The sequence below is a fragment of the Bufo gargarizans genome, unplaced genomic scaffold (genome assembly GCF_014858855.1).
Source record: "Bufo gargarizans isolate SCDJY-AF-19 unplaced genomic scaffold, ASM1485885v1 original_scaffold_2108_pilon, whole genome shotgun sequence".
In the NCBI taxonomy this organism is placed as follows: Eukaryota; Metazoa; Chordata; class Amphibia; order Anura; family Bufonidae; genus Bufo; species Bufo gargarizans.
In genome coordinates this window covers 31,985-54,530 of record NW_025334646.1, presented here as the reverse complement: position 1 = coordinate 54,530, position 22,546 = coordinate 31,985, and the positions used below count along the sequence as shown (strand labels likewise).

The window sequence follows — 22,546 nt, the reverse complement described above, 5'->3', positions numbered from 1 at the left end:
AATACATTGTCTGACTGTTCTCCTCCTCCTCCTGTCAGTGAATACATTGTCTGCCTGTTCTCCTCCTCCTCCTGTCAGTGAATACATTGTCTGCCTGTTCTCCTCCTCCTCCTGTCAGTGAATACATTGTCCGCCTGTTCTCCTACTCCTCCTGTCAGTGAATACATTGTCTGCCTGTTCTCCTCCTCCTCCTCCTGTCAGTGAATACATTGTCCGCCTGTTCTCCTACTCCTCCTGTCAGTGAATACATTGTCTGCCTGTTCTCCTACTCCTCCTGTCAGTGAATACATTGTCTGACTGTTCTCCTCCTCCTCCTGTCAGTGAATACATTGTCTGCCTGTTCTCCTACTCCTCCTGTCAGTGAATACATTGTCTGACTGTTCTCCTCCTCCTCCTGTCAGTGAATACATTGTCTGCCTGTTCTCCTCCATCCTCCTGTCAGTGAATACATTGTCTGCCTGTTCTCCTACTCCTCCTGTCAGTGAATACATTGTCTGCCTGTTCTCCTCCTCCTCCTGTCAGTGAATACATTGTCTGCCTGTTCTCCTACTCCTCCTGTCAGTGAATACATTGTCCGCCTGTTCTCCTCCTCCTCCTGTCAGTGAATACATTGTCTGCCTGTTCTCCTCCTCCTCCTGTCAGTGAATACATTGTCTGCCTGTTCTCCTCCATCCTCCTGTCAGTGAATACATTGTCTGCCTGTTCTCCTACTCCTCCTGTCAGTGAATACATTGTCTGCCTGTTCTCCTACTCCTCCTGTCAGTGAATACATTGTCTGCCTGTTCTCCTCCTCCTCCTGTCAGTGAATACATTGTCTGCCTGTTCTCCTACTCCTGTCAGTGAATACATTGTCTGCCTGTTCTCCTCCTCCTGTCAGTGAATACATTGTCTGCCTGTTCTCCTCCATCCTCCTGTCAGTGAATACATTGTCTGCCTGTTCTCCTACTCCTCCTGTCAGTGAATACATTGTCTGACTGTTCTCCTCCTCCTCCTGTCAGGGAATACATTGTCTGCCTGTTCTCCTACTCCTGTCAGTGAATACATTGTCTGCCTGTTCTCCTCCTCCTGTCAGTGAATACATTGTCTGCCTGTTCTCCTCCATCCTCCTGTCAGTGAATACATTGTCTGCCTGTTCTCCTACTCCTCCTGTCAGTGAATACATTGTCTGACTGTTCTCCTCCTCCTCCTGTCAGGGAATACATTGTCCACCTCTTCTCAGAGAAGTAGGCGCCGCTTAGCATTATATTTGTCTTTCTCTGATCTCACAACCTGCAACATCTGAGGAGAGGAGAATAAAGTGCTTGGCACAGTCTTCCTCTTTGTTTCAGTGATCTGTGGGGTTTTCAGCACTTTAGTAGCTTTTTTTTAGCAATAGTTCCTTTTTAATATAGCACAATGTCACAAGGTGTATGGGGGCTGACACATGGAAGAGGACCTTGATGAACAGCCCTCCAGCACTCAATGGGGCTTAACACACCAGCAGTTTCCTTCTCTCAGTTTTGTTCCATTCTCACTTAAGTTCACTCTTTCCAGATTGCTTATTGGAGATCCAGGATCCAACATTCTGTGTGCCTGTGACATTAGGAATAACTGTGTCAACATCACACTGCCAGGTAAGTGGTTATGTGCGGCGGAGGTGTACTTGTGTGTGCATGCAGTGAAAGTGGGGTGTGCTTCAATGTAAAGCAGTGTACAGTCATGTGAAAAAATTAGGACACCCTTTGAAAGCATGTGGTTTTTTGTAACATTTTTAATAAAAGGTTATTTCATCTCCATTTCAACAATACAGAGAGATTAAAGTAATCCGACTAAACAAAGAAAACTGAAGAAAAGTCTTTTCAAGATCTTCTGTAAATGTCATTCTACAAAAATGCCTATTCTAACTGAGGAAAAAGATAGGACACCCTCACATGTATTCCCTCTTAAATTGGCTCAGATCTCACACAGGTATATCACACCAGGTGCACATAATTAGTAGATCGTTACTCTGCATGTTGAATGAGGCTTGCCCTATTTAAACCTCAGACATTTAGTTTGGTGTGCTCCTGACTGTTGAAGTGAGAGTGAGCACCATGGTGAGAGCAAAAGAGCTGTCAGAGGACTTCAGAAAAAAGATTGTAGCAGCCTATGAGTCTGGGAAGGGATTTAAAAAGATCTCAAAAGATTTTGAAATCAGCCATTCCACTGTCCGGAAGATAGTCTACAAGTGGAGGGCTTTCAAAACAACTGCCAACATGCCCAGGACTGGTCGCCCCAGCAAGTTCACCCCAAGAGCAGACCGCAAGATGCTAAAAGAGGTCTCCAAAAACCCTAAAGTGTCATCTCGAGAACTACAGCAGGCTCTGGCTACTGTTGATGTAGAAGTACATGCCTCTACAATCAGAAAGAGACTGTACAAGTTTAACTTGCATGGGAGGTGTGCAAGGAGGAAACCTTTGCTTTCCAAGAGAAACATCGAGGCCAGACTGACATTTGCCAGAGATAAAGTTGACAAAGACCAGGACTTCTGGAATAATGTTCTTTGGACAGATGAGTCCAAAATTGAATTATTTGGACACAACAGCAGAGGACATGTTTGGCGTAAACCAAACACAGCATTCCAAGAAAAGAACCTCATACCAACTGTGAAGCATGGAGGTGGAAGTGTCATGGTTTGGGGCTGCTTTGCTGCAGCAGGACCTGGTCAGCTCACCATCATAGAATCCACGATGAATTCTACTGTGTATCAGAAGGTGCTTGAAGAACATGTGAGACCATCAGTTAGAAAATTAAAGCTGAAGCGGAACTGGACCATGCAACATGACAATGACCCAAAACATACTAGTAAATCAACCAAAGATTGGCTGAAAAAGAAGAAATGGAGAGTCCTGGAATGGCCAAGTCAAAGTCCAGATTTGAATCCCATTGAGATGCTGTGGGGTGACTTGAAAAGGGCTGTACGTGCAAGAAACCCCTCAAACATCTCACAGCTGAAAAAGTTCTGCATTGAGGAGTGGGGTAAAATTTCCTCAGACCGATGTCGAAGACTGGTAGATGGCTACAAGAACCGTCTCACTGCAGTTCTTTCAGCCAAAGGAGGTAACACTCGCTATTAGGGGCAAGGGTGTCCTATCTTTTTCCTCAGTTAGAATAGGCATTTTTGTAGAATGACATTTACAGAAGATCTTGAAAAGACTTTTCTTCAGTTTTCTTTGTTTAGTCGGATTACTTTAATCTCTCTGTATTGTTGAAACGGAGATGAAATAACCTTTTATTAAAAATGTTACAAAAAACCACATGCTTTCAAAGGGTGTCCTAATTTTTTCACATGACTGTATATGGGTGGTGTTATATGAGGATATAGTAGTGTATATGGGTGGTGATATATGAGAGTATAGTAGTGTATATGGGTGATGGATATATGAGACTATAGTAGTGTATATGGGTGATGGATATATGAGGGTATAGTAGTGTATATGGGTGATGGATATATGAGAGTATAGTAGTATATATAGGTGATGGATATGTAAGGATATAGTAGTGTATATGGGTGATGGATATATGAGGGTATAGTAGTATATATAGGTGATGGATATATGAGCGTATAGTAGTGTATATAGGTGATGGATATATGAGCGTATAGTAGTGTATATGGGTGGTGTTATATGAGCGTATAGTAGCGTATATGGGTGATGGATATATGAGCGTATAGTAGTGTATATAGGTGATGGATATATGAGCGTATAGTAGTGTATATGGGTGGTGTTATATGAGCGTATAGTAGCGTATATGGGTGATGGATATATGAGAGTATAGTAGTATATATAGGTGATGGATATGTAAGGATATAGTAGTGTATATGGGTGATGGATATATGAGGGTATAGTAGTATATATAGGTGATGGATATATGAGCGTATAGTAGTGTATATAGGTGATGGATATATGAGCGTATAGTAGTGTATATGGGTGGTGTTATATGAGCGTATAGTAGCGTATATGGGTGATGGATATATGAGAGTATAGTAGTATATATAGGTGATGGATATATGAGACTATAGTAGTGTATATAGGTGATGGATATGTAAGGATATAGTAGTGTATATGGGTGATGGATATATGAGGGTATAGTAGTATATATAGGTGATGGATATGTAAGGATATAGTAGTGTATATGGGTGATGGATATATGAGGGTATAGTAGTATATATAGGTGATGGATATATGAGCGTATAGTAGTGTATATAGGTGATGGATATATGAGCGTATAGTAGTGTATATGGGTGGTGATATGAGAGTATAGTAGTGTACAGTCGTGGCCAAAAGTTTTGAGAATGACACAAATATTAGTTTTCACAGAGTTTGCTGCTAAACTGCTGTTAGATCTTTGTTTCGGTTGTTTCTGTGATGTAGTGAAATATAATTACTCGCACTTCATACGTTTCAGAGGCTTTTATCGACAATTACCTGACATTTACGTATGCAGAGTCAGTATTTGCAGTGTTGGCCCTTCTTTTCCAGGACCTCTGCAATCCGACTGCGCATGCTCTCAATCACCTTCTGGGCCAATTCCTGACTGATAGGAACCCATTCTTTCATCATCACTTCTTGGAGTTTGTCAGAATTAGTGGGTCTTTGTTTGTCCACCCGCCTCTTGAGGATTGACCACAAGTTCTCAATGGGATTAAGATCTGGGGAGTTTCCAGACCATGGACCCAAAATGTCACCATTATGGTCCCCGAGCCACTTAGTTATCACTTTTGCCTTATGGCGCGGTGCTCCATCGTGCTGGAAAATGCATCGTTCTTCACCAAACTGTTGTTGGATTGTTGGAAGAAGTTGCCTGTTGGAGGGTGTTTTGGTTCCATTCTTTATTCATGGCTGTGTTTTTTGGCAGAATTGTGAGTGAGCCCACTCCCTTGGATGAGAAGCAACCCCACACATGACTGGTCTCAGGATGCTTTACTGTTGGCATGACACAGGACTGATGGTAGCGCTCACCTTTTCTTCTCCGGACAAGCCTTTTTCCTGATGCCCCAAACAATCGGAAAGAGGCTTCATCGGAGAATATGACTTTGCCCCAGTCCTCAGCCGTCCATTCACCATATTTTCTGCAGAAGATCAATCTGTCCCTGATGTTTTTTTTGGAGAGAAGTGGCTTCTTTGCTGCCCTTCTTGGCACCAGGCCATCTTCCAAGTCTTCGCCTCACTGTGCCTGCAGATGCGCTCACACCTGCCTGCTGCCATTCCTGAGCAAGCGCTGCACTGGTGGCACTGCGATCCCGCAGCTGAATCCTCTTTAGGAGACGATCCTGGCGCTTGCTGGACTTTCTTCGACGCCCTGAAGCCTCTTAACAAGAATTGAACCTCTTTCCTTGAAGTTCTTGATGATCCTATAAATTGTTGATTGAGGTGCAATCTTAGTAGCCACAATATCCTTGCCTGTGAAGCCATTTTTATGCAACACAATGATGGCTGCACGCGTTTCTTTGCAGGTCACCATGGTTAACAATGGAAGAACAATGATTTCAATCATCACCCTCCTTTTAACAGGTCAAGTCTGCCATTTTACCCCAATCAGCCTGACATAATGATCTCCAGCCTTGTGCTCGTCAACATTCTCACCTGAGTTACCAAGACGATTGCTGAAATGATCTCAGCAGGTCCTTTACTGACAGCAATGAAATGCAGTGGAAAGGTTTTTTTGGGATTAAGTTATTTTCATGGCAAAGAAGGACTATGCAATTCATCTGATCGCTCTTCATAACATTTCGGAGGATGTGCAAACTGCTATTATAAAAACTTAAGCAGCAACTTTTCCAATTTCCAATATTTATGTAATTCTCAAAACTTTTGGCCACAACTGTATATGGGTGATGGATATATAAGGGTATAGTAGTGGATATGGGTGATGGATATGAGGGTTTAGTAGTGTATATGTGTGATGAAAAGGATAGTATAATGGATATGGGTGATGTATATGTGAGTGTATAGCAGTGAATATAGATGATGGATATATTAAAGTATAGTAGTGTATATGAGTGATTGATATATGAGGCTGTAGTAGAGTATATGAGTGGATATATGAGGGTATAGCAGTGTATATGGGTGATGGATATATGAGGATATAGTAGTGTATATGGGTGGTGATATATGAGGGTATAGTAGTGTATATGGGTGGTGTTATATGAGGGTATAGCAGTGTATATGGGTGATGGATATGAGGGTATAGTAGTGTATATGGGTGGTGTTATATGAGGGTATAGTAGTGTATATGAGTGATGGATATATGAGGCTGTAGTAGAGTATATGGGTGATGGATAGTAGTGGATATATGAGAGTATTGTGGATATGGGTGATGGATATATGAGGGTATAGTAGTGTATATGGGTGGTGATATATGAGGGTATAGTAGTGTATATGGGTGGTGATATATGAGGGTATAGTAGTGTATATGGGTGGTGTTATATGAGGGTATAATAGAATATGAGTGATGGATATATGAAGCTGTAGTAGAGTATATGGGTGATGGATAGTAGTGGATATATGAGAGTATTGTGGATATGGGTGATAGATATGAGTGCATAATGGTTTATACAGGTGATGGATATATAGGTGTAGCGTTGTTATACTACCAGAAAGCCTCTCATGATGCCCTTTCTCTTTATATTGTAGATATAGACAGCACCTCTCACCTTGGGCTGACTCTGGAAGTGGATCCTTTGTCCAACCGTTGTCTTGTACGTGTGACCACTTTTGCAGTAGTGATGGTGTAGGTCCATCTCCTGCATGCACAGACGATACATTAGATTCTTCCTTTGTTGTTGAGATTTAGACGATGGGAACCTGTTGTTATGTATCCCATCTCTTCATATCTCAGGATCTGCTCCTCAGACACACAAGATAAAGAGCCATTACTGCATGATCAGCAGGAAGCCCCAACATAATCCACGGACCTTCTGGAAGCTGACGCCACTACTGACGTGACAGTGCAGGACTCCTACATTAGAGAGAGGGCCACCCATTACATCTACATAAGAGTGCAAGGTGCCAAAGAGCATAAGATGATTGAAGACTTCCCCAAAAAGCCAAAATATCATCCTAGGACCTGCATCAAGCTCTCACGACTTCTGAGGGTACAGTGCAGGCAGCGACCATTAGAGAGGGCCACAAAATAAATAAATATATATATATAAAACCAAAGAGTAACAGCAGCACACTGAAAGAAAAAGTTTGGGTGCAAATCCTGTGGAAAGGTGGACAGCCTTTCCTCAAGTGTAGTATATCCCAAAAATAGGCAGCACTCCAAATGTGGTAAAAGGTCATGACCCGTTTATTCCCTGGCAACGTTTCAGCCCACACAATAAATATATATATATACATAAGAGGTATAGCCTCAGAACACAAGATGCTGGAGGATGTCTCTAAGCAGGCTGGAGTAGTTTTCCCACCTGGCATACAGACTACTGAAGGTGCCGGTCTTAGTAAATGACCCCCAATACCTACAGCAGAAGTGCATTCTGGTTTAGAGCTACATTGCTACAAGGTGGTGGGGTTAGGGGCTATACTGCTGTCAGGTGGTGGAGATGTTCTGGTTAGAGGTTAATCTGCTGTCAGGTGGTGGGGATGTTCTGGTTAGGGGTTATACTGCTGTCAAGTGGTGGGGATGTTCTGGTTAGGGGCTATACTGCTGTCAGGTGGTGGAGATGTTCTGGTTAGAGGTTATACGGCTGTCAGGTGGTGGGGATGCTCTGTTAGGGGTTATACGGCTGTCAGGTGGTGGAGATGTTCTGGTTAGAGGTTAATCTGCTGTCAGGTGGTGGGGATGTTCTGGTTAGGGGTTATACTGCTGTCAGGTGGTGGAGATGTTCTGGTTAGGGGCTATACTGCTGTCAGGTGGTGGAGATGTTCTGGTTAGGGGCTATACTGCTGTCAGGTGGTGGAGATGTTCTGGTTAGAGGTTAATCTGCTGTCAGGTGGTGGGGATGTTCTGGTTAGGGGTTATACTGCTGTCAAGTGGTGGGGATGTTCTGGTTAGGGGCTATACTGCTGTCAGGTGGTGGAGATGTTCTGGTTAGAGGTTATACGGCTGTCAGGTGGTGGAGATGTTCTGGTTAGAGGTTAATCTGCTGTCAGGTGGTGGAGATGTTCTGGTTAGGGGTTATACTGCTGTCAGGTGGTGGAGATGTTCTGGTTAGGGGCTATACTGCTGTCAGGTGGTGGAGATGTTCTGGTTAGAGGTTATACGGCTGTCAGGTGGTGGAGATGTTCTGGTTAGAGGTTAATCTGCTGTCAGGTGGTGGAGATGTTCTGGTTAGGGGTTATATGGCTGTCAGGTGGTGGAGATGTTCTGGTTAGAGGTTAATCTGCTGTCAGGTGGTGGAGATGTTCTGGTTAGGGGTTATACTGCTGTCAGGTGGTGGAGATGTTCTGGTTAGGGGCTATACTGCTGTCAGGTGGTGGAGATGTTCTGGTTAGGGGTTATACTGCTGTCAGGTGGTGGAGATGTTCTGGTTAGGGGTTATACTGCTGTCAGGTGGTGGAGATGTTCTGTTAGGGGTTATACTGCTGTCAGGTGGTGGAGATGTTCTGGTTAGGGGTTATATTGCTGTCAGGTGGTGGGGATGTTCTGGTTAGAGGTTAATCTGCTGTCAGGTGGTGGGGATGTTCTGGTTAGGGGCTATACTGCTGTCAGGTGGTGGAGATGTTCTGGTTAGGGGCTATACTGCTGTCAGGTGGTGGAGATGTTCTGGTTAGGGGCTATACTGCTGTCAGGTGGTGGGGATGTTCTGGTTAGGGGCTATACTGCTGTCAGGTGGTGGAGATGTTCTGGTTGGGGCTATACTGCTGTCAGGTGGTGGAGATGTTCTGGTTAGAGGTTAATCTGCTGTCAGGTGGTGGGGATGTTCTGGTTAGAGGTTAATCTGCTGTCAGGTGGTGGGGATGTTCTGGTTAGGGGTTATACTGCTGTCAGGTGGTGGAGATGTTCTGGTTAAGGGTTGTATGGCTGTCAGGTGGTGGAGATGTTCTGGTTAGAGGTTAATCTGCTGTCAGGTGGTGGGGATGTTCTGGTTAGAGGTTAATCTGCTGTCAGGTGGTGGGGATGTTCTGGTTAGGGGTTAATCTGCTGTCAGGTGGTGGGGATGTTCTGGTTAGAGGTTAATCTGCTGTCAGGTGGTGGAGATGTTCTGGTTAGAGGTTAATCTGCTGTCAGGTGGTGGAGATGTTCTGGTTAGGGGTTATACTGCTGTCAGGTGGTGGGGATGTTCTGGTTAGAGGTTAATCTGCTGTCGGGTGGTGGGGATGTTCTGGTTAGAGGTTATACTGCTGTCAGGTGGTGGAGATGTTCTGTTAGGGGTTGTATGGCTGTCAGGTGGTGGGGATGTTCTGGTTAGGGGTTATACGGCTGTCAGGTGGTGGGGATGTTCTGGTTAGGGGTTATACGGCTGTCAGGTGGTGGGGATGTTCTGGTTAGAGGTTAATCTGCTGTCAGGTGGTGGGGATGTTCTGGTTAGGGGTTATATGGCTGTCAGGTGGTGGGGATGTTCTGGTTAGAGGTTAATCTGCTGTCAGGTGGTGGGGATGTTCTGGTTAGAGGTTAATCTGCTGTCAGGTGGTGGGGATGTTCTGGTTAGAGGTTAATCTGCTGTCAGGTGGTGGGGATGTTCTGGTTAGAGGTTAATCTGCTGTCAGGTGGTGGGGATGTTCTGGTTGGGGGTTATATTGCTGTCAGGTGGTGGAGATGTTCTGGTTGGGGGTTATATTGCTGTCAGGTGGTGGGGATGCTCTGGTTAGAGGTTAATCTGCTGTCAGGTTGTGGGGATGTTCTGGTTGGGGGTTATATTGCTGTCAGGTGGTGGAGATGTTCTGGTTAGGGGTTATATTGCTGTCAGGTGGTGGGGATGTTCTGGTTAGGGGTTGTATGGCTGTCAGGTGGTGGGGATGTTCTGGTTAGGGGTTATACTGCTGTCAGGTGGTGGAGATGTTCTGGTTAGAGGTTATACTGCTGTCAGGTGGTGGGGATGTTCTGGTTAGGGGTTGTATGGCTGTCAGGTGGTGGGGATGTTCTGGTTAGGGGTTATACGGCTGTCGGGTGGTGGGGATGTTCTGGTTAGGGGTTAAACGGCTGTCGGGTGGTGGGGATGTTCTGGTTAGAGGTTAATCTGCTGTCAGGTGGTGGGGATGTTCTGGTTAAGGGTTATACGGCTGCCGGGTGGTGGGGATGTTCTGGTTAGGGGTTAAATGGCTGTCGGGTGGTGGGGATGTTCTGGTTAGAGGTTAATCTGCTGTCAGGAGGTGGGGATGTTCTGGTTAGGGGCTATACTGCTGTCAGGTGGTGGAGATGTTCTGGTTAGGGGTTGTATGGCTGTCAGGTGGTGGAGATGTTCTGGTTAGGGGTTATACTGCTGTCAGGTGGTGGGGATGTTCTGGTTAGGGGTTATATTGCTGTCAGGTGGTGGAGATGTTCTGGTTAGGGGTTATACTGCTGTCAGGTGGTGGGGATGTTTTGGTTAGGGGTTATACGGCTGTCAGGTGGTAGGGATGTTCTGGTTAGGGGTTATACTGCTGTCAGGTGGTGGGGATGTTCTGGTTAGAGGTTAATCTGCTGTCAGGTGGTGGGGATGTTCTGGTTAGGGGTTATACGGCTGTCAGGTGGTAGGGATGTTCTGGTTAGGGGTTATACTGCTGTCAGGTGGTGGAGATGTTCTGGTTAGAGGTTAATCTGCTGTCAGGTGGTGGGGATGTTCTGGTTAGGGGTTATACTGCTGTCAGGTGGTGGGGATGTTCTGGTTAGAGGTTATATTGCTGTCAGGTGGTGGGGATGTTCTGGTTAGGGGTTATACGGCTGTCGGGTGGTGGGGATGTTCTGGTTAGGGGTTAAACGGCTGTCGGGTGGTGGAGATGTTCTGGTTAGGGGTTGTATGGCTGTCAGGTGGTGGGGATGTTCTGGTTAGGGGTTATACGGCTGTCGGGTGGTGGGGATGTTCTGGTTAGGGGTTGTATTGCTGTCAGGTGGTGGAGATGTTCTGTTAGGGGTTATACTGCTGTCAGGTGGTGGAGATGTTCTGTTAGGGGTTGTATGGCTGTCAGGTGGTGGGGATGTTCTGGTTAGGGGTTATACTGCTGTCAGGTGGTGGAGATGTTCTGGTTAGAGGTTAATCTGCTGTCAGGTGGTGGAAATGTTCTGGTTAGGGGTTATACTGCTGTCAGGTGGTGGGGATGCTCTGTTAGGGGTTGTATGGCTGTCAGGTGGTGGACATGTTCTGGTTAGGGGTTGCATGGCTGTCAGGTGGTGGGGATGTTCTGGTTAGGGGTTATACGGCTGTCGGGTGGTGGGGATGTTCTGGTTAGGGGTTGTATTGCTGTCAGGAGGTGGAGATGTTCTGTTAGGGGTTATACGGCTGTCAGGTGGTGGAGATGTTCTGTTAGGGGTTATACTGCTGTCAGGTGGTGGAGATGTTCTGTTAGGGGTTGTATGGCTGTCAGGTGGTGGAGATGTTCTGTTAGGGGTTGTACTGCTGTCAGGTGGTGGGGATGTTCTGGTTAGGGGTTATACTGCTGTCAGGTGGTGGGGATGTTCTGGTTAGGGGTTATACTGCTGTCAGGTGGTGGGGATGTTCTGGTTAGGGGTTATACTGCTGTCAGGTGGTGGAGATGTTCTGTTAGGGGTTATACTGCTGTCAGGTGGTGGGGATGTTCTGGTTAGGGGTTATACTGCTGTCAGGTGGTGGGGATGCTCTGTTAGGGGTTGTATGGCTGTCAGGTGGTGGAGATGTTCTGTTAGGGGTTGTATGGCTGTCAGGTGGTGGGGATGTTCTGGTTAGGGGTTATACTGCTGTCAGGTGGTGGAGATGTTCTGTTAGGGGTTGTATGGCTGTCAGGTGGTGGGGATGTTCTGGTTAGGGGTTATACTGCTGTCAGGTGGTGGAGATGTTCTGGTTAGGGGTTATACTGCTGTCAGGTGGTGGAGATGTTCTGGTTAGGGGTTATACTGCTGTCAGGTGGTGGAGATGTTCTGTTAGGGGTTATACTGCTGTCAGGTGGTGGAGATGTTCTGTTAGGGGTTGTATGGCTGTCAGGTGGTGGGGATGTTCTGGTTAGGGGTTATACGGCTGTCGGGTGGTGGAAATGTTCTGGTTAGAGGTTAATCTGCTGTCAGGTGGTGGAGATGTTCTGGTTAGGGGTTATACTGCTGTCAGGTGGTGGAGATGTTCTGGTTAGGGGTTATACGGCTGTCAGGTGGTGGAGATGTTCTGGTTAGGGGTTATACTGCTGTCAGGTGGTGGGGATGCTCTGTTAGGGGTTATACTGCTGTCAGGTGGTGGAGATGTTCTGTTAGGGGTTGTATGGCTGTCAGGTGGTGGGGATGTTCTGGTTGGGGGTTATATTGCTGTCAGGTGGTGGAGATGTTCTGGTTAGGGGTTATATTGCTGTCAGGTGGTGGAGATGTTCTGGTTAGGGGTTATACTGCTGTCAGGTGGTGGAGATGTTCTGTTAGGCGTTGTATGGCTGTCAGGTGGTGGGGATGTTCTGGTTAGGGGTTATACTGCTGTCAGGTGGTGGGGATGTTCTGGTTAGGGGTTATACTGCTGTCAGGTGGTAGGGATGTTCTGGTTAGGGGTTATACTGCTGTCAGGTGGTGGGGATGTTCTGGTTAGGGGTTATACTGCTGTCAGGTGGTGGGGATGCTCTGTTAGGGGTTATATTGCTGTCAGGTGGTGGGGATGTTCTGGTTAGGGGTTATATTGCTGTCAGGTGGTGGGGATGTTCTGGTTAGGGGTTATACTGCTGTCAGGTGGTGGGGATGCTCTGTTAGGGGTTATACTGCTGTCAGGTGGTGGAGATGTTCTGGTTAGGGGTTATACGGCTGTCAGGTGGTGGGGATTTGCTGTTTTGGATTGACATTGCTGCCTGTAATTCCACTCTAGAGCATCTAAAGGAAATTGCCCCCCAGCTTTCAGACCCTGGATGTACATCCCATCAAGATGCAGTGCAAGAACAAAAAACTGCTGGAAGCATTGTCCATGGAAGAGGGAAACCTCTCTAGGGACTATAGGGAGACAGTAGATCAGTGCATCACCATTGCAGTAAGCTGGTCTTGTTGTGCCCCCTATCTTTATATGCTGTGTGACTGAGAAGCAGACAGTAAGACGCACACAAATGGTGGAAAACAGAAACTTTACATGCGGTACATACTTAAACCCATATGGCGGTATACATATTAATAACGTCTCCAGAGATATGATTTATCACCCTAAGTACTTAATCTGTTTGCCTCCAGGTATGTGGCTCTGCTATTCCTCACAACTGTTTTGAGACCCAGTACACAAATGGGGCCTGCTACATCGTGGACTCCAGTCTCACTGTGTCCAGTAAGAGTACCCCTGGTTTTGAAGGTAGGTACAACAAGGGGACAAGTGGCCCTAGTATCAGACACCTATGCAGCCATGGTATCCAGTGATGACTGGGGGAGGTTTGTGAAGGATCCTTGGGGTACCTTATGTCCTACTTAAACACTGCCTCAGATATCAAGGGGTTAACGCACCACACCTGGGTATGTGCACAAATCATGTGTTACTCTCACCCTTCTTATACAAACCTGTTGACAATATGTGATTTCTCGTGTTCAAATCGCGGATCCACAAAACATGGATACCAGGCATATGCGCGGTCTGCAATTTTCCTGTTCCACGCATCCCACCTTATGGTAGAAATGCCTATTCTTGCCCACAAAACAGACACCTACAGTACAGACCAAAAGTTTGGACGCACCTTCTCATTCAAAGAGTTTTCTTTATTTTCATGACTATGACAATTGTAGATTCGCACTGAAGGCATCAAAACTATGAATTATCACATGTGGAATTATATACATAACAAACAAGTGTGAAACAACTGAAAATATGTCATATTCTAGGTTCTTCACAGTAGCCACCTTCTGCTTTGATTACTGCTTTGCACACTCTTGGCATTCTCTTGATGAGCTTCCAGAGGTAGTCACCTGAAATGGTCTTCCAACAGTCTTGAAGGAGTTCCCAGAGATGCTTAGCACTTGTTGGCCCTTTTGCCTTCGCTCTGCGGTCCAGCTCACCCCAAACCATCTCGATTGGGTTCAGGTCCGGTGACTGTGGAGGCCAGGTCATCTGGCGCAGCACCCCATCACTCTCCTTCATGGTCAAATAGCCCTTACACAGCCTGGAGGTGTGTTTGGGGTCATTGTCCTGTTGAAAAATAAATGATGGTCCAACTAAACGCAAACCGGATGGAATAGCATGCCGCTGCAAGATGCTGTGGTAGCCATGCTGGTTCAGTATGCCTTCAATTCTGAATAAATCCCCAACAGTGTCACCAGCAAAGCCCCCCCACACCATCACACCTCCTCCTCCATGCTTCACGTTGGGAACCAGGCATGTAGAGTCCATCCGGTCACCTTTTCTGCGTCGCACAAAGACACGGTGGTTGGAACCAAAGATCTCACATTTGGACTCATCAGACCAAAGCACAGATTTCCACTGGTCTAATGTCCATTCCTTGTGTTCTTTAGCCCAAACAAGTCTCTTCTGCTTGTTGCCTGTCCTTAGCAGTGGTTTCCTAGCAGATCCTCTACCATGAAGGCCTGATTCACACAGTCTCCTCCTAACAGTTGTCCTAGAGATGTGTCTGCTGCTAGAACTCTGGGTGGCATTGACCTGGTCTCTAATCTGAGCTGCTGTTAACCTGCGATTTCTGAGGCTGGTGACTCGGATGAACTTCTCCTCCACAGCAGAGGTGACTCTTGGTCTTCCTTTCCTGGGGCGGTCCGCATGTGAGCCAGTTTCTTTGTAGCGCTTGATGGTTTTTGTGACTGCACTTGGGGACACTTTCAAAGTTTTCCCAATTTTTCAGACTGACTGACCTTCATTCCCTAAAGTAATGATGGCCACTCGTTTTTCTTTACTTAGCTGCTTTTTTCTTGCCATAATACAAATTCTAACAGTCTATTCAGTAGGACTATCAGCTGTGTATCCACCTGACTTCTCCACAACGCAACTGGTGGTCCCAACCCCATTTATAAGGCAAGAAATCCCACTTATTACACCTGACAGGGCACACCTGTGAAGTGAAGACCATTTCAGGTGACTACCTCTTGAAGCTCATCAAGAGAATGCCAAGAGTGTGCAAAGCAGTAATCAAAGCAAAAGGTGGCTACTGTGAAGAACCTAGAATATGACATATTTTCAGTTGTTTCACACTTTTTGTTATGTATATAATTCCACATGTGATAATTCATAGTTTTGATGCCTTCAGTGCGAATCTACAATTTTCATAGTCATTGCTGTCTAGCCCTGTCAATCAATGGAAGGGGGGGCTCAGATTATTCGGCCCCGCCTCTGAGTGCTTGAATTGCTCATTCGCATATGAATAAAAACGTAGATATTTCTGTAGCTGTTTATCATACAGACAAAAGAAAGGTACAGTTTTAATCAGTGTGATGATCCCTAGCAGCCAGTCTGGTTTAATAGGGGTGATCCTGGTGACAGGGCCGCTTTAAGTCCCACCCCAGGTACACCACAAATTCCTCTAGAAAGCCGACTTCCAGTCCACAATTTGCATAAATCCTTCTGATTTTGTGCCAGGATTTTCTCAACATTTAGGACAATCCTGGCAAATTTGAGGCTCTTGGCAACTATGCTTTTCAGGCCTCTTTTGTCCTACATCCCGACCTACTGGCTGTTCCACTCTATAGCCCTCACTTCCTCCTTCATCCCTATTTGCTCGACCATCTTCAATCCCAAACTACCACCTGTCCTTCCCAATTCCCACCATTTCTTCCTCCATCCCTACCTACTGCCTGTCTCTCTTCCTCACCCACTCCTTCCTCCATCCCTACCTACTGCCTGTCTCTCTTCCTCACCCACTTCTTCCTCCATACCTACCTATCTGTCTCCTCCTCCTCACCCTCTTCTTCCTCCATCCCTACCTACTGACTGTCTCCTCCTCCTCACCAACTCCTTCCTCCATCCCTACCTTCTGCCTGTCTTCTTCACCTCATTCACTCCTTTCTCCATCCCTACCTTCTGCCTGTCTTCTTCTCCTCATTCACTCCTTTCTCCATCCCTACCTTCTGCCTGTCTTCTTCACCTCATTCACTCCTTTCTCCATCCCTACCTTCTGCCTGTCTTCTTCTCCTCATTCACTCCTTTCTCCATCCCTACCTTCTGCCTGTCTTCTTCTCCTCATCCACTCCTTCCTCCATTCCTACCTATTGCCTGTCTCCTCCTCACCCACCCTTTCCCACATCCTGCCTATTGTCTTTCTCTCACCCTCCCCACCCATTCCCTCCTCCCCACATACTGCTTGTTTTCCCCGCGTTGCTCCCCACCAGCTTTACCATTCCTCCTTGCCTACTACTCCTGTTTCTCCATTTGGTTCTTGCCTCCACATTTCATGAAGTACCGTAGTATTCCAGCCCATCTTTCTGGTGAATGTTATATGGAGAGGTGTCTCATTTCCTCTGTGTACTCTTCATTCTTGTCTCATTGATGTTCTCTAGAATGCCAGAATGATGATGTGGATCTGTGTTTCCTATTCGATGACTCGCACAGTGTGGGGGAACTAGAGTTTGGAAAAGTTCAGAAGTTCCTACTGAACACAATCCAGAACCTAAAGAGCAGCACTGTACATGTAAGAGAGGTGGCTGATGACCATGATACATGAGAACGGGATCTCCACTGCCCCTGAACGTCTTCATATTCCATCATGTCTACTCTTCAGCAAAAACTGTACACCAGTTCCCTACCCTTTCTTCCATTCAACTCCAACATCTCTCAAGTTTTCAAAATTCTCTGCTCTTTTTCATCATCATCATCCACTAACCTCACATACCAGTATTATTAGTTCCCTCCACCATCACACACACATCCCCATTCTACAGTACCCTCCATCATTGCAAACCAATATCTCCATTCTCCAGCACCCTCCACCATCACATACCAACATCTCCAATCTTCAGTACACTCCACCATAACATACCAATATCTCCATTCTCCAGCACCCCCCACCATCACATACCAATATCCCCATTCCCCAGCACCCCCCACCATCACATACCAATATCTCCATTCTCCAGCACCCCCCACCATCACATACCAATATCTCCATTCTCCAGCACCCTCCACCATCACACACCAATATCTCCATTCTCCAGCACCCTCCACCATCACACACCAATATCTACATTCTCCAGCACCCTCCACCATCACATACCAATATCTCCATTCTCCAGCACCCTCCACCATCACATACCAATATCTCCATTCTCCAGCACCCTCCACCATCACACACCAATATCTACATTCTCCAGCACCCCCCACCATCACATACCAATATCTCCATTCTCCAGCACCCCCCACCATCACACACCAATATCTCCATTCTCCAGCACCCCCCACCATCACACACCAATATCTCCATTCTCCAGCACCCCCCACCATCACATACCAATATCTCCATTCTCCAGCACCCTCCACCATCACACACCAATATCTACATTCTCCAGCACCCTCCACCATCACATACCAATATCTCCATTCTCCAGCACCCCCCACCATCACATACCAATATCTCCATTCTCCAGCACCCTCCACCATCACACACACATCCCCATTCTACAGTACCCTCCATCATTGCAAACCAATATCTCCATTCTCCAGCACCCTCCACCATCACATACCAACATCTCCAATCTTCAGTACACTCCACCATAACATACCAATATCTCCATTCTCCAGCACCCCCCACCATCACATACCAATATCCCCATTCCCCAGCACCCCCCACCATCACATACCAATATCTCCATTCTCCAGCACCCCCCACCATCACATACCAATATCTCCATTCTCCAGCACCCTCCACCATCACACACCAATATCTCCATTCTCCAGCACCCTCCACCATCACACACCAATATCTACATTCTCCAGCACCCTCCACCATCACATACCAATATCTCCATTCTCCAGCACCCTCCACCATCACATACCAATATCTCCATTCTCCAGCACCCTCCACCATCACACACCAATATCTACATTCTCCAGCACCCCCCACCATCACATACCAATATCTCCATTCTCCAGCACCCCCCACCATCACATACCAATATCTCCATTCTCCAGCACCCCCCACCATCACACACCAATATCTCCATTCTCCAGCACCCCCCACCATCACATACCAATATCTCCATTCTCCAGCACCCTCCACCATCACACACCAATATCTACATTCTCCAGCACCCTCCACCATCACATACCAATATCTCCATTCTCCAGCACCCCCCACCATCACATACCAATATCTCCATTCTCCAGCACCCCCCACCATCACACACCAATATCTCCATTCTCCAGCACCCCCCACCATCACACACCAATATCTCCATTCTCCAGCACCCTCCACCATCACACACCAATATCTACATTCTCCAGCACCCTCCACCATCACATACCAATATCTCCATTTTCCAGCACCCCCCACCATCACATACCAATATCTCCATTCTCCAGCACCCCCCCACCATCACACACCAATATCTCCATTCTCCAGCACCCCCCACCATCACACACCAATATCTCCATTCTCCAGCACCCCCCCACCATCACATACCAATATCTCCATTCTCCAGCACCCCCCACCATCACACACCAATATCTCCATTCTCCAGCACCCCCCACCATCACATACCAATATCTCCATTCTCCAGCACCCTCCACCATCACACACCAATATCTACATTCTCCAGCACCCCCCACCATCACATACCAATATCTCCATTCTCCAGCACCCCCCACCATCACATACCAATATCTCCATTCTCCAGCACCCCCCACCATCACACACCAATATCTCCATTCTCCAGCACCCCCCACCATCACACACCAATATCTCCATTCTCCAGCACCCTCCACCATCACACACCAATATCTACATTCTCCAGCACCCTCCACCATCACATACCAATATCTCCATTTTCCAGCACCCCCCACCATCACATACCAATATCTCCATTCTCCAGCACCCCCCCACCATCACACACCAATATCTCCATTCTCCAGCACCCTCCACCATCTCATACCAATATCTCCATTCTCCAGCACCCTCCACCATCCCACACCAATATCTCCATTCTCCAGAACCCTCCACCATCTCATACCAATATCTCCATTCTCCAGCACCCCCCACCATCACACACCAATATCTCCATTCTCCAGCACCCTCCACCATCACACACCAATATCTCCATTCTCCAGCACCCCCCACCATCACATACCAATATCTCCATTCTCCAGCACCCTCCACCATCACACACACATCCCCATTCTACAGTACCCTCCATCATTGCAAACCAATATCTCCATTCTCCAGCACCCTCCACCATCACACACTAGTGTATTTCTCAGTATCCTACCAACCAACCACCTTTCCATCTGTATTTTCCACAGACCTCCTACATCCCCCCTTCCTGAGTGCCTTCCATGATCTCCACTTTCTGCTGCCCAGGCTCTTTTGTTCCACCTCCTTCTCTTTTGGGGTCTGTTCTTTTGCCTTTTTTCCTTCTTTACAATAAACCATCACTTTTCTCTTCACAGTTTTCTGTTGTTATGTTTTCAACAATGCCAAAGACAGTTTTGAACTTTACGGATCATCAACTTGGAAAAGCCGAAGAAAAAATTAAGGAGATGAAGCATATAGGAGGTTTTGGATATTTATACAGAGCCCTCAGATTCACACTGTAAGTGCTCAGCATTCCTGGAGATGATACCATGAGGAATAGATTCTGTTGAGTGGAGTAGTCAGTGTGTCCTCTGCTGGTCAGGGATGGGGCCTTATATAGAGTGTCTTTATACTTCTCATTCCAGCTCTGCCATTACTCTTCCTGAGAATGTATGAAGCATTGGTGTTGGGGCTGCTGCCGGGAGACGGGCATAGCTCTTATGTGACCTCAGATATGGCACATGTTCACTCTGCCACACACCTGTATCTCATCCCATACACATTGGATTACAGGAAGCAATGGCAGCTCCTTGACATCTGTCGTTTCTGAAGGTCTATGTGTAGATTCGGGATAAGCCTGTTTTATGTGATGAGAAGGAATTAGGCTGACGCATGTTTTCCTGCAGAAACGAGATCTTCACCCCAGAAGCTGGAGCCCGGCAGCACGCCAAGAAGGTACTTCTGCTGCTGACTGATGGAGAAGTCAATGATGGTAACAACGGAGCAACAGAAGCTGCAGACAAACTAAAAGTCACCCGTTATGTCATTGGGGTAATCAGCTTATGGTTTGACATTACTGGGCTATCCTCTGTCCTCAACTCCTCACCCATGACACAATGACAGGCCTATCCTCCATCCTCCATAAATAACTCATGACACCACCACGGGGCTATATCACCCATGACACCACCACAGGGCTATGCTCTGTCCACCATGAATCATCTATGACACCACCACAGGGCTATCCTCTGTCCTCCACTTTTCACCCATGACACCATACCCAGGGCTATCCTCTGTCCTCCACTTTTCATGACACCATCACAAGACTATCCTCCATGAATCACTCATGACACCATCTCAAGGCTATCCTCCGTGAATCACCCATGACACCATCACAAGGCTATTCTCTATCCCCCATGAATCACTAATGACACCACCACAGAACTATGCTCTGTCAACCATGAATCATCTATGACACCACCACAGGGCTATCCTCTGTCCTCCGTTAATCACCCATGACACCACTACAGGGCTATTCTCTGTCCTCATGAATCACCCATGACACCACCATAGGGCTATGCTCTGTCCTCCATGAATCCTCTATGACACCGGCACAAAGCTATTCTCTGTCCTCCATGAATCCTCTGACACCATCACAGGGCTATTCTCTGTCCTCCATGAATCCTCTATGACGCCACCACAGGGCTATTCTCTGTCCTCCATGAATCCTCTATGACACCACCACAGGGCTATCCTCTACTCTAAACTTTCACTTTAAATGTCAGCCTATGTATTCTTTACAATTTTCACTTACTCCACACAGGTCGGAAACAACTTTAAAGCTGAAGATATAACTGAACTGCCCTCTAATCCAAAGGAACATCACACACACGAGATAGGGGATTTCTCACAGCTGGAGGCCATTTTTAAAGAGATGCAATCCAAGATGCTGGCCATTGAGGGTGAGTCATTGTACTTACATTACATTACGTATCCTGTACTGATCCCGAGTTACAGCCTGTATTATACCCCAGAGCTGCGCTCACTATTCTGCTGGTGCAGTCACTGTGTATATACATTACTTATCCTGTACTGATCCTGAGTTACATCCTGTATTATACTCCAGAGCTGCACTCACTATTCTGCTGGTGCAGTCACTGTGTACATACATTACTTATCCTGTACTGATCCTGAGTTACATCCTGTATTATACTCCAGAGCTGCACTCACTATTCTGCTGGTGCAGTCACTGTGTACATACATTACTTATCCTGTACTGATCCTGAGTTACATCCTGTATTACACTCCAGAGCTGCACTCACTATTCTGCTGGTGCAGTCACTGTGTACATACATTACTTATCCTGTACTGATCCTGAGTTACATCCTGTATTATACTCCAGAGCTGCGCTCACTATTCTGCTGGTGCAGTCACTGTGTACATACATTACTTATCCTGTACTGATCCTGAGTTACATCCTGTATTACACTCCAGAGCTGCACTCACTATTCTGCTGGTGCAGTCACTGTGTACATACATTACGTATCCTGTACTGATCCTGAGTTACATCCTGTATTATACTCCAGAGCTGCACTCACTATTCTGCTGGTGCAGTCACTGTGTACATACATTACTTATCCTGTACTGATCCTGAGTTACATCCTGTATTATACTCCAGAGCTGCACTCACTATTCTGCTGGTGCAGTCACTGTGTACATACATTACTTATCCTGTACTGATCCTGAGTTACATCCTGTATTATACTCCAGAGCTGCACTCACTATTCTGCTGGTGCAGTCACTGTGTACATACATTACTTATCCGGTACTGATCCTGAGTTACATCCTGTATTATACCCCAGAGCTGCGCTCACTATTCTGCTGGTGCAGTCACTGGGTACATACATTACTTATCCTGTACTGATCCTGAGTTACATCCTGTATTATACCCCAGAGCTGCGCTCACTATTCTGCTGGTGCAGTCGCTGTGTACATACATTACTTATCCTGTACTGATCCTCAGTCACATCCTGTATTATACTCCAGAGCTGCACTCACTATTCTGCTGGTGCAGTCACTGTGTACATACATTACTTATCCTGTACTGATCCTGAGTTACATCCTGTATTATACTCCAGAGCTGCACTCACTATTCTGCTGGTGCAGTCAGCTGTGTACATACATTACTTATCCTGTACTGATCCTGAGTTACATCCTGTATTATACTCCAGAGCTGCACTCACTATTCTGCTGGTGCAGTCACTGTGTACATACATTACTTATCCTGTACTGATCCTGAGTTACATCCT

General features: G+C 46.5%; 1 protein-coding gene across 1 annotated transcript in view; it reads left to right on the top strand.

The window, feature by feature from the left end:
* Positions 1-1,423: 1,423 nt before the first annotated feature.
* The window catches only part of LOC122923973 (integrin alpha-L-like), a gene marked incomplete at its 3' end in the record, with an annotated part of 51,072 nt that continues 29,949 nt past the window's right edge, over positions 1,424-22,546 (top strand). Inside the window, exons 1-7 of the mRNA XM_044274876.1 lie at positions 1,424-1,613; positions 6,654-6,718; positions 13,261-13,375; positions 16,513-16,643; positions 19,613-19,755; positions 20,144-20,288; positions 21,061-21,199. Coding sequence (XP_044130811.1) covers positions 1,424-1,613; positions 6,654-6,718; positions 13,261-13,375; positions 16,513-16,643; positions 19,613-19,755; positions 20,144-20,288; positions 21,061-21,199 — 928 coding nt within the window. The remainder of the gene's footprint in view (positions 1,614-6,653; positions 6,719-13,260; positions 13,376-16,512; positions 16,644-19,612; positions 19,756-20,143; positions 20,289-21,060; positions 21,200-22,546) is intronic.